The sequence below is a fragment of the Zootoca vivipara genome, chromosome 3 (assembly GCF_963506605.1).
Source record: "Zootoca vivipara chromosome 3, rZooViv1.1, whole genome shotgun sequence".
In the NCBI taxonomy this organism is placed as follows: domain Eukaryota; kingdom Metazoa; phylum Chordata; class Lepidosauria; order Squamata; family Lacertidae; genus Zootoca; species Zootoca vivipara.
Genome location: NC_083278.1, coordinates 78,470,848 through 78,487,198, shown reverse-complemented (window position 1 = coordinate 78,487,198; position 16,351 = coordinate 78,470,848). Strand labels below are relative to the sequence as shown.

The 16,351-nt window shown below is 41.5% G+C and overlaps 1 protein-coding gene across 4 annotated transcripts in view; it reads left to right on the top strand.

The window, feature by feature from the left end:
* The window catches only part of AHCTF1 (AT-hook containing transcription factor 1), a 57,155-nt gene that overhangs the window by 35,346 nt on the left and 5,458 nt on the right, over positions 1 to 16,351 (top strand). For 3 of the 4 annotated variants that reach the window (XM_060272889.1, XM_060272890.1, XM_060272891.1), the window contains exons 20-33: positions 1,339 to 1,485; positions 2,042 to 2,226; positions 2,495 to 2,639; positions 2,795 to 2,926; positions 5,565 to 5,712; positions 5,792 to 5,942; positions 6,374 to 6,475; positions 7,238 to 7,430; positions 7,526 to 7,726; positions 9,096 to 9,519; positions 10,104 to 10,221; positions 11,499 to 11,605; positions 13,098 to 13,273; positions 13,894 to 15,949. In XM_060272889.1, coding sequence (XP_060128872.1) covers positions 1,339 to 1,485; positions 2,042 to 2,226; positions 2,495 to 2,639; positions 2,795 to 2,926; positions 5,565 to 5,712; positions 5,792 to 5,942; positions 6,374 to 6,475; positions 7,238 to 7,430; positions 7,526 to 7,726; positions 9,096 to 9,519; positions 10,104 to 10,221; positions 11,499 to 11,605; positions 13,098 to 13,273; positions 13,894 to 15,949 — 4,285 coding nt within the window. The remainder of the gene's footprint in view (positions 1 to 1,338; positions 1,486 to 2,041; positions 2,227 to 2,494; positions 2,640 to 2,794; positions 2,927 to 5,564; positions 5,713 to 5,791; positions 5,943 to 6,373; positions 6,476 to 7,237; positions 7,431 to 7,525; positions 7,727 to 9,095; positions 9,520 to 10,103; positions 10,222 to 11,498; positions 11,606 to 13,097; positions 13,274 to 13,893; positions 15,950 to 16,351) is intronic. The other variant, XM_060272892.1, reaches the window with a different exon arrangement.

Below are 16,351 nucleotides of genomic sequence, written 5' to 3'. Positions count from 1 at the left end.
CTCAGTAGTGGCACCCACCCTGTGGAATGCCCTCCCACCAGAGGTCATAGAGAATAACAATTACCAGACCTTTAGAAGGTATCTTAAGGCAGCCCTGTTTGGGGAAGCTTTTAATGTTTGATGGATTTCTGTATTTTAATATTTTGTTGGAAGCCGCCCAGAGTGGCTGGGGGAACCTGGCCAGATGGGCGGGGTATAAATAATAAATTATTATTATTAGTAGTAGTAGTAGTAGTAGTAGTAGTATTTTTGGGACCTCATAATTTTCACATAATCATAAGCATAATCTGTTTCTTGAAATATAACCTTTTAACATAAACTGTTTCGATGAATCTTATTGGAATAACATTGATTTGCTTCTCTTCCCCCCCCCCCATCTTTTTATGTTGGACACTTTACTCTGCAATTCTCTTACTCTGGTGAGAAACCCTCAGATCTCCCAGACCTCAATCTGAACCACAGAGGAATTTATAAAGCAAGCATGACATCTTGCTGTGCTGCAAGTGTAGCTCCTTTTAAGTCTTTGAGGCTCAGTGCTTTGTTTAGGGGGGAGGTGCAAGTGTTTGTCTTTGTAGTTTCACTTGGCTGCTAATCCTCAGCCCAGTGTCATAGGCAATAAATAAACTTAGTGGCCTGGGTTGGTTGCATCAACAAATTTTGTTTGGCTATCAAGATGATGCAAAATGCACGGACCTCTAGTTGGAAACTATATAAAATTCAAATATTTGGTAAATCTCATTGTTACCGGCAGCCTCCTAATTCTTTAGATCTCTCTTTTTTATTTTTTGCTTCATACACAAAGTTAAGGTTTGTCAGCTACCTATGTCAAGCATTGCTTAATTCTAGCATTTTTCTCTCTCGTAATGCAATTTCTTGTTAAATGATTGCTGCATTCCAAAAAAATTGTGGGATATTTGTATATGTTAAATAATACTGTTGTGCAGCACTGTATTCTCTCAGTCAGGATGTCTGTTACAAATACATCTACTTTACTTAAGCATAAGGTTATAGTTAAAAGAAGTGTAAGCAAAATGAAAATAACAGCTACTGCTGTTCCACAAGGGCTTTCAGTGGAACTCATGCAGTTTTATATCAGGTTCCCCAGCAGTTTGCATGCTTCAACTCAAATACCGTAAGTGGTTGAGCAAACAAGAATATACAGTACTTGGACTTCGGTTGTTCTCATCCAAATCACCAACACAAGATACTAATTATTGGAGACAAAAAACCAAAGGAAGAAGCTGCAGGAAAGATAGTTTTATGTTGTACAATGTGTCTGTTCTAGCACGTCATAGAAAACAAATTCAAATAATGATTGCCCTTAATATTTATAATTAGACAATTTATTTACTATTGGACATCATGCATTCCTGTCCAAACAAGGCTGATACGTCAGTGGGCTCCTTCCCAACTGCCTTTGCAATTCCTATAGGTCTGGTTAACTTAATCCAAGGTTTTTGGTGTTTGGATCACAATGACTTTGAGGTGGGTATATAAAGTGATAATTCATTGGTCTTTCTAGCTCAGTGGCAGTGGCTGTTCAGGATTTCAGACGGGCCTTAGCTGAAGATGTTGAGAATTGAACCTGGGAACTTTTGCATGCAAAGCAGATAGTCTGACACAGAGCTATGGCCCTTCTTCAATTTAATGGCATACTAATTGAATAAAATTATAATGTTTTCTAGTGCATTTGTTTCGGTATTAGCTGCCTATTCAGGATCATAGTGGGCTGATGCTGCCAGTAGCTTATTGGTGCTGCAGCAGCGTGGGGCATGACTATTACACTGGCAACAGTCCCTTTCAGTGTAGATGAGGATAGAATGGGGATAGATCACCTGGCTTTGAGCTGTCGGCTCTCAGCATCACTGCACTAGCTATACTAACTAATTGACCTGCTTACAGTGTCTTGTTTAACTTGCTGTCCTATAGAATTGGTGTATACATTGAATTCCATAATTTCATTTCAGTGTAGAAACGGTTTAGTAGAGAATAGATTGAAAGTGCATGGGAGGTTTCTGAATATTATCTTGGACTCTTGCAGAATTCTCTGACCTATCTGTTTCATCCAGCTACAATCAAATTGCCTTGGCAACACATAAGAATAATTCAGTTCTTGATGTGTCAAGGAGAGCACAGGCGAGCCCTCCGATACATACAAACAATGAAACCATCATTGATGAGCAACAGTGAAGTAACACTTCACCTTACTGTCTTGCTGTTTAACAGGTGAAAAAAGTGAAGCATTTATTATTATTTTTACTCTTTGTGTTATCACTATTCAAGAAGAAAAATGTTTCCCAGTTGATAAGATACTAATATTCATTTTTATGGTATTGGCGTGCTTTTTAAATAAAATAAAATAATAAAATAAATAAATGCCATGATAGCATGTATTGGATGAACACCTACATCCTTGGCACATCTGTAATACTAGTTTTTAATGCAATTTTCCTGTAGCAGTAATATCTGTCACATTAACCTGCTTTGATTGCAGTTGTATGGTGGAAGCTTGGAGTGTGCTGCGGCAGCATTCTACTCGATTAAATGTAGAAGACATGCTTAAACATGTATACGAAACCTGTCAGGGGCTGGGACTGATGGAAGATTTGCTAAAGCTACCATTCACAGAAACTGAACAGGTAATCTTGGGGATGAATAACTTCTGAAAGTACAATTCTACTCCAAAAAGTGATTGAAAATCTCATTGACACTATGTGCATATGTGTTTGCATAATTAGACCCTTATTGTTCCAGAAAAGGAAGCTTAATATTCTAAATCCTTTCCCCCCCTTAGGAGTGTCTAGAGAAGTTCTTGAGGACAAGCACTGGTGTTAACAATCATGAGTTCCTCTTAGTTCATCATCTTCAGCATGCCAACTACGTTCCTGCGCTACAGCTGAATCAATCACTGAAAGCAAATCTCTTGGTAAGCCTTAATATTTTTTAATTGATTCCATTTATGAATTGCTTCCCATAAAATCTCAGATGGGTTGAGGAGTGGCATGGAATAGCTGGAATTCTGAACCACGGTACTCCATGCCACAGCATTTTGTTTCAGGTCCCATTTATTTAAAGTTAATAGTGATGGAAACAGGCATACTGCACTAGGGAGGGCATTCCACAACCAGGGAACCACCACTGAACAGGCCATGTTACAGGTCAGCATCAACCACCACCAAGACCTGCCAATTTTGGGGACTGAAATTTTTGATAGGTACTTGGGTCCCAAGCCATTTAGGGCTTTATATGCTACTGCTAACACATCGAAATTGTTCTGGTAGCTCACTAATCTCCAATGCAGTGTTTTTGGGATTGGTGTTAAGTAGTCTCTTCAGAGTGCCCTGCTTGCAGCTATATTCTGCACTAGCTGTATCCTCCAGATTGTCTTCAAGGACAGGCCCACATAGAGTACATTACAGTAGTGCAATCAGGAGGTTACTAGAGCATAGACAACTGAGACCAGGCTGTCCCCAGTCCATGAATATCGGTTGCTGGTGGACCAGCCTAAGCTTGAGCATAATAGCCACAGAAGGCACTTGAGACTCCAGTGAGAAGTTTGAATCCAAATTACAAACCTGATCCTTCAGTGGAGCAACTTCTCCAAGAACACAGGATGTATCTCACAGACATGGGAACCACCCACCCACAACACTTGCTCTTTATCAGGACTGGTCCCCATTCACTCCATCATTGTTTCCAGACACCTGACCAACACCTTCACAGCTTCTCCTGGTTCTGATGGAATGGAGAGATAGAGTTGTGTGTCATCAGCATACTGATGACACCATTCTCCAAATCCACAGATGACAGCTCTGATCTAACTGGTCCCCCACCTCTGCAGAGGGAGTCATTCACAGTTAATACAAACCTCATCAGGGTTTGTATTACCATATTTTTCAAGTTTACGATTGGGGATCGTCTTGTACACGGAATGTTGCAATTAAATACATAAAGAAATACATGCCGCCATCCATATTATTTCCCCCCAGCCTCCCCTCACTATTGGCCTCATGACAAACCCTGGTCTGGTACTTCCCCGCAGCACCCCCCACATTGTGCCTTCCACCTGGTTCCCTCAGCCGCCCCCTGGCTACCCAGACCCCCCCATTCCCAAGCACACTCAGGCAGCTCTGGCACTTGCAGCTCCTTGCGGCAGCGGAGGAATCCACTCAGACACATGGGGCGGGGTGAGCTGCCCATAGAGGCAGGGTGCACTGTGGGGCCTCCGGAGTCTGCCTGCCTCCTCCCACTCAGCCGCCCTACAGCTGGGGGGAGAGGCAGCGGACAGACCATTTGGGCCCTAGGGGCAGAGTGCAGTTCGCTCCCCTGGATGTTTGAGAGGAGCAGAAAAATGCAATTTGACATCTGCAGCATATGAATTCCCTCTTAAAGGGTTCTTTAGCTATGATTCTTGCATTGCGGCACTGACCAGTTCCCTGCCGTTGGGAACATGCTCTCGTTCCAGCTCAGCTGCCCAGCTCTGCACCAGTGCTGCCGCCACTCCAGTTCTTATATTGTACGACGTACGTTATAATAATGCTGACTAGCTCCAAAAAATAAAAAAAATTACCTACCGTAATTACGATACCAAATATATCAGTAAAGTTGTTCTGTTTATTTCAATATACGGTACTAAATATACCGGTATTTTAAATACTTAGTAAAATACCAAAGTTGTTCTGTTTGGTGTTTAAAATATTTATTTCTTAATTTGGGGCTCAGAAAATAGGGACCATCTTATACATGGGGGCATCTAATATGGTATATTATAACTAGGTAATATTCAGACTGGTCCAGACAAGGCAGCGTCAATGTGGATATGTGTCCTAGAATGAATTATTCTAGGGCATACTATAAAGGTTGTTTTACCCTCAATGCTCAAGATAAGCAGAACTGCTTGTATAAAATAGACTGTGGGTATGTGGGGTAGTATTAGTACAGTATTACAGTAGTCTTAATACAAAGAGACCCTTTCAGCATCCAGGTTTATCCATTATTATAGTTTGCATGGGACACGGGTGGCGCTGTGGTCTAAACCACTCAGCCTCTTGGGCTTGCCAATCAGAAGGTCGGCAGTTCGAATCCCTGTGACAGAGTGAGCTCCCGTTGTTCGGTCCCGGCTCCTGCCAACCTAGCAGTTTGAAAGTAGATAAATAGGTACCGCTCTGGCGGGAAGGTAAACAGCATTTCCATGCACTGCTCTGGTTTCATTGTGCCTGAAGAGGCTTAATCATGCTGGCCACATGACCCGGAAAAACTGTCTGCGGACAAACGCTGGCTCCCTCGGCCTGTAAAGTGAGATGAACAGTGCAACCCCAGAGTCGTTTGCGACTGGACTTAACTGTCAGGGGTCCTTTACCTTTTTTATATATAGTTTGCATAGTGTACTGTTGATCTATTAATATTGGTCAGAAAAATCTTCCTGCCCAGCTTTAAGAGCCCATGAGTAAGCAGTTCTGTACAGTTTGACTGTGGAACTGCCTCTCCTAACCCTGGGTTTACTATTTCATGTATTTCTGTAAAATATTCACTTAAATTCCTCTTACCACTCCTTTCTTAAACAGAATGATCGCGATCCCCGCTGGCGAGAGAGATCAGTTGCCAGAAATTCCATATTAGACCAGTATGGGAAAGTTCTACCCAGAGTACAAAGGAAGCTTGCTGTAGAGCGAGCCAAGCCTTACCACTTGCCAACTTCACTACGGCGGGAAAGTAAGTATTTTCAGTGTGTGGTGGTGATACCTTTCAAAACTTGGTTTAAATGTTTAATGTTGTTTTTCCTTTTTTTAAGTTTTAAGACCAAAGCCACTGTCAACAGTTGCAAAGAAAGTTACTGCAGGAAATGTCATCACAAAAGCAACTTTAATCAATAATGTACTATCCAAAATTGGAGAGGTGTGGGTGGGAACTGAACAGAAAAACAAGTCATTTCAAAATGATATGTAAGTATTCATTTTGTTGTCAAAGAAATTACTGCATCTTAAGTTGCCCAGTACTAAATTAGGAGTTTCACCACAGCTGTCCATATTCTTCATCTGCTTTCCATTGACCATAATGAATAGCCTGGTGTTGATACTAACACAAAAGTGTTAATTTTTAGGGTAGAAACTTTGACAGATACTAGGGCTCCACCGTTATGTAATATACTAAGCAGTGTGATGCTCTTTTATAATAGTTTTGTATGAAAAGAAGGGGGAATAAGGTTGAGCCAAAAGAGTTGAAAAGGCAGCAACTCATTGCTTAACCGTTGCTTCCTCACCTGAACTTGAACATAATTACCTGACTGTGCTTTATTTATTCCTCTTTGGGAAGACAGTACTTGTGCATCTAGTGGTTTTCATGAGCTTGCCACTCTTGTATTTTCAAATCCTAGAACTGAAGAACAACCACCAACAGTGGATTCTTGCACTGACACAGAGATACCAGATCCATTTGTTGGGACACCAGCTACTAAATCTTTAAGAAAGCGCTCCAGGTAAATTTTTAATAGGTGCTTCTTTTTTCTTTTAATTACTAAACTGAAATGACAGGTGAGCTGTGATAATTTATTGATAAAAGCATAAAGTGACTTCAGATTTTAAAATCAGAAAAGCCTAGATCAGGCACCCCCAAACATCCCTGTTAGCTAGGGACAGGGGTCCCCAGACTTACCGGCGTTTGGGCCGGTTCCCACCGCGCCGATCGCGCGGCGGGCCGGAGGGCAGGGGAGCGCGCGCCTGTGCGGGCCGGCGGGCGGGGCAGTGCGCGCCCATGCGCATGAGCATGGGCGCTTACTGGCGCGGCGGCGCGCTTCCAGGGTGGGAAAAGCGCAGAAAATCCGTTGTGCGCATGCGCGTGGGCCTCCCCCGACCTGGAAGTGCACCAGAAATGACTTCCTCCGGGTCGGGAGAGGCCCATACGCATGCGCACAAAGGATTTTCGGCGCTTTTTTCCCAACCCGGAAGAGCGCTGCCGCGCTGCGCGCCGTAAGGGCGGGCGGCGGGGGTCGTCGCGGGCCGGATTGGCAGGCTGATTGGGCCGCATCCGGCCCCCGGGCCGTAGTCTGGGGACCCCTGGCTAGGGATCATGGGAGTTGTAGGCCAAAACATCTGGAGGGCCACAGTTTGGGGATGCCTGGCCTAGATGGGTCATAGTGGTAGGGCAGGGATGGCTAAACTGCCATCCTTTTTATGGCAACACCATTTTACATTTGTTTGTTAATACAACTTAATTCTTAAATATTTTGAAATGTTTGCAGATTGCTTGACTTGGTGGTCCAGCCTATTCTTCTTGATTCACCTTCCCTTCGAAGCAATCTGCACATGTCGCCAAGAGCTTCTGCATCCTGTATGCTTTCTAGTCCATTGCATTCCAGCCCTCGGTGCTCTCTATATAAGAGCAGTAGAAGAGCACCTGAATTAAAGCTGCTAGAAACTCCTCTGGTTGTTAGGGTATGTAGAATTGTGAAGGTTTGATACAGAGGCTGAAGTGCCATGTAATTAGTGGGTTCTGCCTCCCATATTAACATGTTTCCTCCTCTTCTTAGAGAGCTAAAGCTTTGACTTCTACATCTTCCTCTGGCTTTCCTGGTTTTACTCCTCAATCTATTTTGAGATCCAGCCTTCGGACTACTCCTTTAGCTACTCCAACTGCATCTCCAGGAAGGTCTATCACACCCCCTCTGCGTGCAAAAGAAACAAAAATATCATTTATGGAAGAAAGCAAAGCTTCAGGATGGACTGCTGGGGTAGGTTGGAAGAAACAGATGCAAGAAAGTAGAACATTTTGAGCCATATTCAGACAAGTTGATAGTTGTGCAAAGGACCTTAATTTTCTGCTTACCTTTTGGCAAAGTGGGCTTTAGTTAAATCTGGTTTATATATATCCATACATTGTGCATTTTAGGTTCATCTTTGTAAGTCACTTTGAATTTCACTTTTCTGGAATGAAGTATAAATAATAAAACAGCAGCAACAATAATAATGATGTGGGTGATTGGGATTGTTTCTAGGTCTGCTGACATCCATGCATTTACTGTCCTATTCCAATGACAACCAAATGTGTAGAGCCCAACACATACAGGCATAAAAGTCCCTTAATATTCCAGCTGTTATTGAATTTCTTTCTGGAGCTTTAAAACAGTGCATTTTGTGTACTTTGATGTATGCTAATTCCCAGGCCTGTAGCCTCTTTTGCAGTCTTCTGTGTTCTGTAAGTTAACATTTTTAATTCAGGAAGCCCTCGTCATGTTCTCATGGACTATATCTGCATTCCAGATATAAGGTACAGGACCCCCGGATGGTTAAGTCCAGTCAAAGGTGACTATGGGATTGCGGCGCTCATCTCGTTTTCAGGCCGAGGGAGCTGGCGTTTGTCCACAGACAGCTTTCTGTGTCATGTGGCCAACAGGACTAAACTGCTTCTGGCGCAATGGAACACCATGACTTGCAGTGGCATGCTTTCAAACTGCTAGACTGGCAGGAGCTGGAACAGAGCAATGGGAGTTCACCCTGTTGCAGGGATTCATGGATGGTGTTGTGGTCTAAACCACCGAGCCTCTTGTGCTTGCCAACCAGAAGGTTGGTGGTTCAAATCCCCGTGATGGGGTGAGCTCCTGTTGCTCTGTCCAGCTGCTGCCAACCTAGTAGTTCAAGTAGATAAATAAGTACCGCTGTGGGAGGAAGGTAAGCAGCGTTTCCATGAGTTCTGGTTTCCGTCATGGTGTTCCGTTGCACCAGAAGCGGTTTAGTCATGCTGGCCACATGACCCAGAAAGCTGTCTGTGGACAAATGCCGGTTCCCTTGGCCTGAAAGCGAGATGAGTGCCGCAACCCCATAGTCACCATTGACTGGACTTAACCGTCCAGGAGTCGTTTACCTTTACCATTCCAGATGTGCAAAGCCCTTGTATGCATGTGTGGATTGGTCAATAAATTTTAGTAGCTGGAGCCTGCTTGTTCAAAAATGTGCACGTCTCCATCTTTAGAAGTAAAAACATCGACTATTTTGAGCAGGGAGTTCAGGGTTTGCCTTCTGGATCAAGGCATTGCACAGTCAGAATTTCCTGCTCACTGGGGAAATGGTATTGCTTGTTGTAACTTAGACTGTTTTTTTTAGATGACAGATAGTAAAACAAAACACGACACAGTTTCATCTGAATGCATTATTGAAGCTCACATGGAAGGTATGTGGTCTAAGACTAGAGAAACTCCTGCCTTTTCAATATGCAATCTTCAGGAAGACTATGAAGATGCAGGCTTGTCATCAGAATGCATACCAGGAAATGATTTGAATAAAACTGAACCTTCCAAAGAAACTAGTTTTGGTTCTGTAAAGTCAGATCAAACTACTTCAGATTATCAAGATGCAAAATCGCCAGGTGACAACAGTGATACTTTCAGAGTCTCTCAGCCAGCAGGTTTATCCCCAGAAGATCTTGTAAACATACAAGTGTCAGCTGAGAGAGAAAGCAGTGAGGCATTAGCAAGGGATCCTTTGCAAATGGAACAGCAAACATCTACAGATGGAGAACAGTCGGCTGGTATGTGATCTACAGATATGCAAATAAATTAATAAGAAATAGGGCATGCTGTAACATAGGAGAGATCCATCTAATCCAGCATTGGTTCTCCAACACTGGTAAAATAGATCCTCAAATTCCAAAATAGGGCATGATGGAGATAGCCAAAACACAGCCACCATATTTGGAAACAGTACATCTGGCAGATACTGGAAAGGGGTGTGTGTGGAGAAATGTTCTGATTCCCTCTAATAGCAAACTCAGGTGGCTGATGACACATCAATTAGGAAAAGAAGCAGTGGGTTTATATATTTGGGGGCCATCCAAGGTATGCAGAAGTATAACAGTTTGTGAATCACAAGAAGAGGGTGGGGGTGTGGACTGCCAAACAAGAACCTGTGAGATTAAAGATTACTGGTGGCAGTTAAGCTTACAAAGTGGAAATAGTAGCAGCAAAAATTGTGGTTGGTGGCAGCCAAGCCAAAATCGTAAATTATTGCTACTAAAATCTAGACTTAGTGGTTGCAGCTATACTGTATTAGTTTTTAAAATTTAGCATGAAGGATGCAATCTTTCTGTTTGTTTATGGGTTCTCCTGTTCATAGGACTACCTGAAAGAGAAGGTGAAGGCTATGGCTCACTTCCTGAGGATGAAGTATTTGTGGTGCATCACTTAAATGCTATTCCTGACACTACGGTCTCTTCTATGCCATCTAATGAAAGGTGAACATGTCAAGTACATCTTAAAAAAAAACCAGATGTAGCATGCTTCATACCTTTTACATTTTTTTGCATTCAGTTTCTTGAGTACTGTGATTATGATATATTTATTAGTGAGAAAAGGGACACAGCTGGAGCACCATTTCACAGCCTTGGTTGTAATGTTTTCTCTATTCGCATTTGTTTCCTGTGACCAACTATCTCCCAAACAGCATGCTGATAGTTGCAAGCTTCTATTTTGATCCCCTGATAATCTTGATAGATTGACAAATAGCATTATCAATTGTTCAGCTTTCTTTCTTTCATTCATTCTTTCATTTCCCCCCCCCCTCTCTCTCTAAACCAGCAATGGGGGTACCTCCAGCCTGGCATGTGTGCCAAATTTGCACACAAGGCCATTTTCCGTAGCCCCTCTTTGGGGCACTGCAGAAAGCATGGTTGCAGACACTATCCATCACCTGATGAATGGTGACTTCAAGCCTGCTACACTGGCTCTGTGACTGAGTTTCTGCTGGAGAACACTGTTGAATAGCCTGTCCCTGCAAAAAGTAGTTTTGCCAGCTGTATGTTCAGCACATGGGAAGCACTAGACAGAGGGCTTACATAGAACTCTGCACAGAGCTTCCCAAACACAGAGCATAGGACTAGTATAAATGCAAGTTCAAGGACCTTTGTCCCATCCACCTGTCAATCATCTGACATCATAATGGCAATTGGGTGATTGATATGTGAGTTATCCTATCCACGTGTCCAGGTTGGCCTGTGCATGGTGGGAACAGATAAGGATCTGACCTGAGTATAAAACGGTTTCCCACCCCTGCCCTAGTCAGTTCTTTTCATGTCCCACTCTAAGGCAGGAATTGACAAGTTGCCAAATTTGCCACTCAGAGGAAAACTTATTTTTTTCTTAGACAGTAGTGTGCATTTGGATTTTGTATAGCAACTGCCCTGAGTGAAGTGTACTCAGAGGAAATATGCATAGGATAAAGTTGTGCACATTAATACTTGAGAATGGTTAATCAAACAAACTGGATAGTAAAAATTAGACTAGTTAGCCTCATCTGCAGAACTTTATAATTTGCATATAACAAAGGGGTAGATTCCAGTCTTTTCCACAGAACTGGCTTTGCAGTATCATTTGCAGTACAGCTCAATAATAATTGGAATGGTTTAAGGTATTTGTTGACAAAAATGTGTTAGTAGCTTTCATAAAATGTTTTAGAAACTCATTTGATTAAAAAACTGTAAGTGAAACTGTCCCTTACTTTCTTCTTATAAAGTCAAACAAATGTCCTAGAGTCCAGCATGCTGCCATTGTTGGAAAACAACCAGCTCCTTGATGAAGCAAGTCCCCAAGCTTTGGAGCCATTAGGAACAGATGCTGAATGTATGTATATTTGAATAATTGAATATTTGAATGATGCATGCGACGGCAACTGGTAGAATGCTCATTGCAAGAAATTGGAAGAGTGAAACAGTACCAAAAAGGGAGGATTGGGTCGAAAAATTGATAGGTTATCAAAACTTAACGATTAGAGCGGGGAGGGCTAAAGGTATAAAAGAAGAAAAGCTAGAGAAAAATTGGAGTATGCTTAGACAATATAAAAAAAACCAGATTGAAAAACCCAATCTCCTAGCGGAAGTACAAAAGGCATAAAACAAAATAGAATAAAGGGAGAACAGAGGGGAAAGCATGTACAAAGTTAAAGAAATAATGATAGTCCAGGACAAACGGATGGCTGGAAGTCTTTTTTAGGGGGGGGGTGTCAAGAAGACAAAAGTAGAAATGTCCAATTCTTTTAAATTTTTTCTTTTTCTGTCTTTTTATATATGAGTGTATGTATTGTTTTTTTGGTTCAATTATATTTTGAAATTATTTTGTTATATATATAATCATTTTGTTACTTTTTTGTCAGTGGTTTTCTTTACTTTTTTGTATATGTTTATGTATGTGTATGTAGGTGTTAATTTTTATGTACATTTTATATATATTAATAATAAAAGAAAGCATTTTAAAATTAAAAAAAATTTGAATAATCGAGCAAATTTTCAAACAGACAAGGGAAATAATATTGAAAAGCTTGAAGTTGTGTGACTTGATTCTCACTGTGTGCCTGGTATATTTATTTTATGTTAATATAGTAACTTCTGAACTATTCAAGATCCCATTTTTTATTAAATGAAATGTTTAATTATAAGTATATACCCCAAAAACATTTCTTCTACTTACTAAGATCTGTGCTTCACATTCTACAGTGCTGTTGTATAATTTGGTATACAGTATTCTACAGTGCAGGAAGTGATACACCTCCAAATCCTGTACAAACTTGAAATTTGACCGTAATTGCGTAGAAATCTGGATATGCTTCTATTTTATTTAAAAAGGACTTAGAAGCCATTCTAAGCTATTAAATTAACTTTGGACTAAAGCACTACTGTCTTACATGCCAAATAAAATTGCAGATTGGGATGACTTTTTAGCATATGATATGTTTTTGCAAAAGACTAACATCTTTTTTTAAAAAAATGGGATATGATCTCAGACATTGCAAAAGCTGTAATTGGTGATACATTTTTCCTTTGGATTAGGAGGCACAATTGTGCTAACAATAATTGACTTTAAATGCACTAATTGCTTATTTATTGGAAGAACAAATATTTATCAAACTTCTGTTGTATGTTGGTAGCTTTGTTTTGCTGGCTGAGAGGCACAATAGCTCAGAAAAACCTCAGTTTTTCTGATTCTGCAAAGCAGAAGTGAGCAGAGGGCCAGGCAATTCCTTAAATATTATTGGTCTCATCATAATATCCATCACTGAAAAGTTTTAATGTGGAAACAATAAAATAAGAAAAGTAATGAGATGACAATCCTTTTTCAGCTGTCATAAGTATTCCTGATAGTGAAGACATTGTCAGTGTTCATTCCAAAAATGAACGTGAAGAAAGAGAAGCATTAGATGAAGATGGGTCAAAAGAAGCTGAGAGTGAAGAAAATATAGCAGTCCTGCAAGAGAAAACACCACTTAACATTGAACCTGCAAGTCAAGAAGTAAATGTAAGGGCTTCATTTAGCACTTCTGAACTTTCTTTGAAATCTGTTTGGAATTATTGGTTTGCCAGTGTAAATACCTTGGATATTTGTAAACTTTCACATGTGGGACAGCTCTTAAGGAAGCAGCTGCAGGAGGAGACAGTTTCTGTCCCATAGCACCCACAGATGCAGATGCTGCTTCCCAGTGACCATTTGCATGCAACTGCTGAAAAACCAATTCCATGTGGCTGTGTTCCTAGAGCTGTACTGTGTGGAGCAATGTACAAATTATTGTTGTTTAGTTGTTTAGTCGTGTCCGGTGACCCCATGGATCAGAGCGTGCCAGGCACTCCTGTCTTCCACTGCCTCCCACAGTTTGGTCAGACTCATGTTGGTAGCTTCGAGAACACTGTCCAACCATCTCGTCCTCTGTCGTCCCCTTCTCCTTGTGCCCTCAATCTTTCCCAACATCAGGGTCTTTTCCGGGGAGTCTTCTCTTCTCATGAGGTGGCCAAAGTTTTGGAGCCTCACAATGGCTAACTTTAAACCAGTTGAATAGTCCTCTAAAATTTGAAGAACTCTTTGCATTCATTAAATTTATTGAAATATGTGTATTGGAATTAAATTTATATCCTTTTTTTTAGCTTGGTGATGGACCATGTGAAGTACACATCTCAGAAGTTGTAGTTGAGGCACTTCCATACAGCGAGCTGTGTCCTTCAAGCAGTCTGAAACATCAGTACAGCAGTGACGCTATAGAGCAGCAAGTCACATGTGAATTACTCAAGAAAGATGCTGGAGGAGATGGAGATCTGCTGATGTCCCAAGACAATTTTACGTTAATATTAGAAGGGGATGAAGAAGCTGAGATAGGAGATTCTAGTGCACTTCATACTTTCCCTCTTAAATCAGCCAGCCAGTTAGAGGGTGCCTCTGTAAACAGTGCTGGAAGTAACAACCCAGAATTCATCACAAATACAGTGTCCACTGTAACTAGTGATCAGATATCACAGAATACTGCTGAGGTGTTGCCTTATGTACCTGAACCTATTCAGATGGCTATTGCTGAGAACCTATTGGATGTAATCAAAGACACAAGAGGTAAAGAAGTTTCAAGTGAGGTTGCGGACCAGTCTTTTCATGAAAGCATTAGTAAGAAGGTATTAAGTTCACCACAGGCACCTCTGCAAAATGTTACCGAAATAAGTAAAGATGTAAAATTAAGTCAAGTTGAAGATTCAGTGACGTCTAGCACCAGCACTGTGGAACAGATGGCACAAAATGTAAATGACTTATTACCTGATGGTCAGCCATTGGGACAGATAGATAAACCAGATCTGCCACTACCATCAACTCCAAGGAGAAGTGCTAGACGGGCAAAAGAAACATTGAAGATTCCTGAAAGCCTTCCCCTTGGTTCTGAACAAGAACCTCAAGAAAAACAGACAACACAGGTCCCTGCTTTCCCAGTCTTAGATACTAAGGAAACAAAGGAGTGTGACTTAGAAATATCAACAAATGTTCATCCCCTCACACAGGAGTTTCAGGCAACCATTGCTACAAGAAGAGGGGTTAGAAAACCAAAAGAGCTTGCATCAGATCTTCATGAGCATCCAAGTGAACAGCTACCTTCTGCTCGCAGAAGGACTCCCAGAAGTACAAGAAGTTTAGTAGGGGATCAAGAAGGTAGTCAGTTTATCATTGACCATACAATTCAGATGATGGTAAATCCTAAAAGCGCAAGAAAACTAAAAAGCATTGCTTTCCACCTGGCAGAGAACGTGATTTCAGATCAGGAGGTAGAACCTCGTGAAGAGCAGCTGAGTACAAAACCAAGAAGAGGAAGGCCAAGAAAGCATGGTGAAATGAAAGTGATGGCCCAGTCAGAAACTGCAGCTGGGAAGCTGCCATTACCTTCACCAGTTAGAAGGGGCAGACATAGAAAGTCAAGTCTACCAGAAGCCATTTCTGAACATGACATACAGCCAAGTAAACCACAGCTACCTATATCAACTGAGCAGGAGAGGGCACGAAGCACAAGTATATCAGAAACTGTTTCTGATCAAGAGACTGGGCTTATTAAACAGTTGCCTGTGCGACGAAGAGGCAGACCACGAAAGAATCCTTTGAATGTGTCAGCAGATTTGGGACTAGAGTTGTCTCTGTTATCGTCTCCCCCTCCAACACCTAGTAAATCTCTTGTCACTCCTAGAAGAATTACTAGGAGAGGATCTATTCAAGAAAAGACTCCAGTCGACACCACAAAGAGGAAATCTGCAAGAATTGCATCTGCGAGAACAGAAAAAACAAATACAAATATAGAGAAAATGGATGCAGACAAATGTGTTCTAGAAGAACATTCTGTACAACCAAGTGAGGCAGAGACTATAGCAAGGAGTTCTAAAAAGAGACAGTCGATGACTGCAATCAGAAAGAGAAGCCAGTTACCGTCTCTCTCTGAGGAAGGTACAGAGGAAGAGGAACACTTGCCACAAGCAGCTGAGATTGCAGTAGGATTGCATTCCACAGACATGACCAAACTAAAGCTTCGTGAAACAGGGGAAACTTTGGCACATCGTGGTACTCTTGTGAAAAGGACCAGATACATCAGAAAGCGTATGAAACAGAGTCCCACCCTGGATAGAAATGAGACCTTCTGTTTTTCTCCTCCTCTTACAAAACTGACAGAAAAATCTAAAGGTACTTGAAATGTTGCCTTTGGTTGTGTAAGGCCTTTTTGCTTATTTAAAATTGCTTACTATGCATAAATTCCATTAGGGACAAAACCAAACCAGAGCAGGATAAATACTGGGGATTTTTATTAAACCAAGACTGCCTATAACCCTTCCCACATCAGTGTATGATATCAGTATGCCATCTAGTGGGTATGGAGCCTCTACCCCATGGACCTAATTAGGCCTGCTGGGCCTTCCTATTTGGCTCACCAGGCTGTTTTAATCAACCCTCACAAACCTGACATAGGCACGTATATAGGAATTGTGTACCCAAAAGTTTCACCCAGTTGTGACTTCTGAGTGCATTTTCAGCATTTTGCATATATGTATTTCCTCATCCATTACAAAAAAGACCCAGTTAACATGC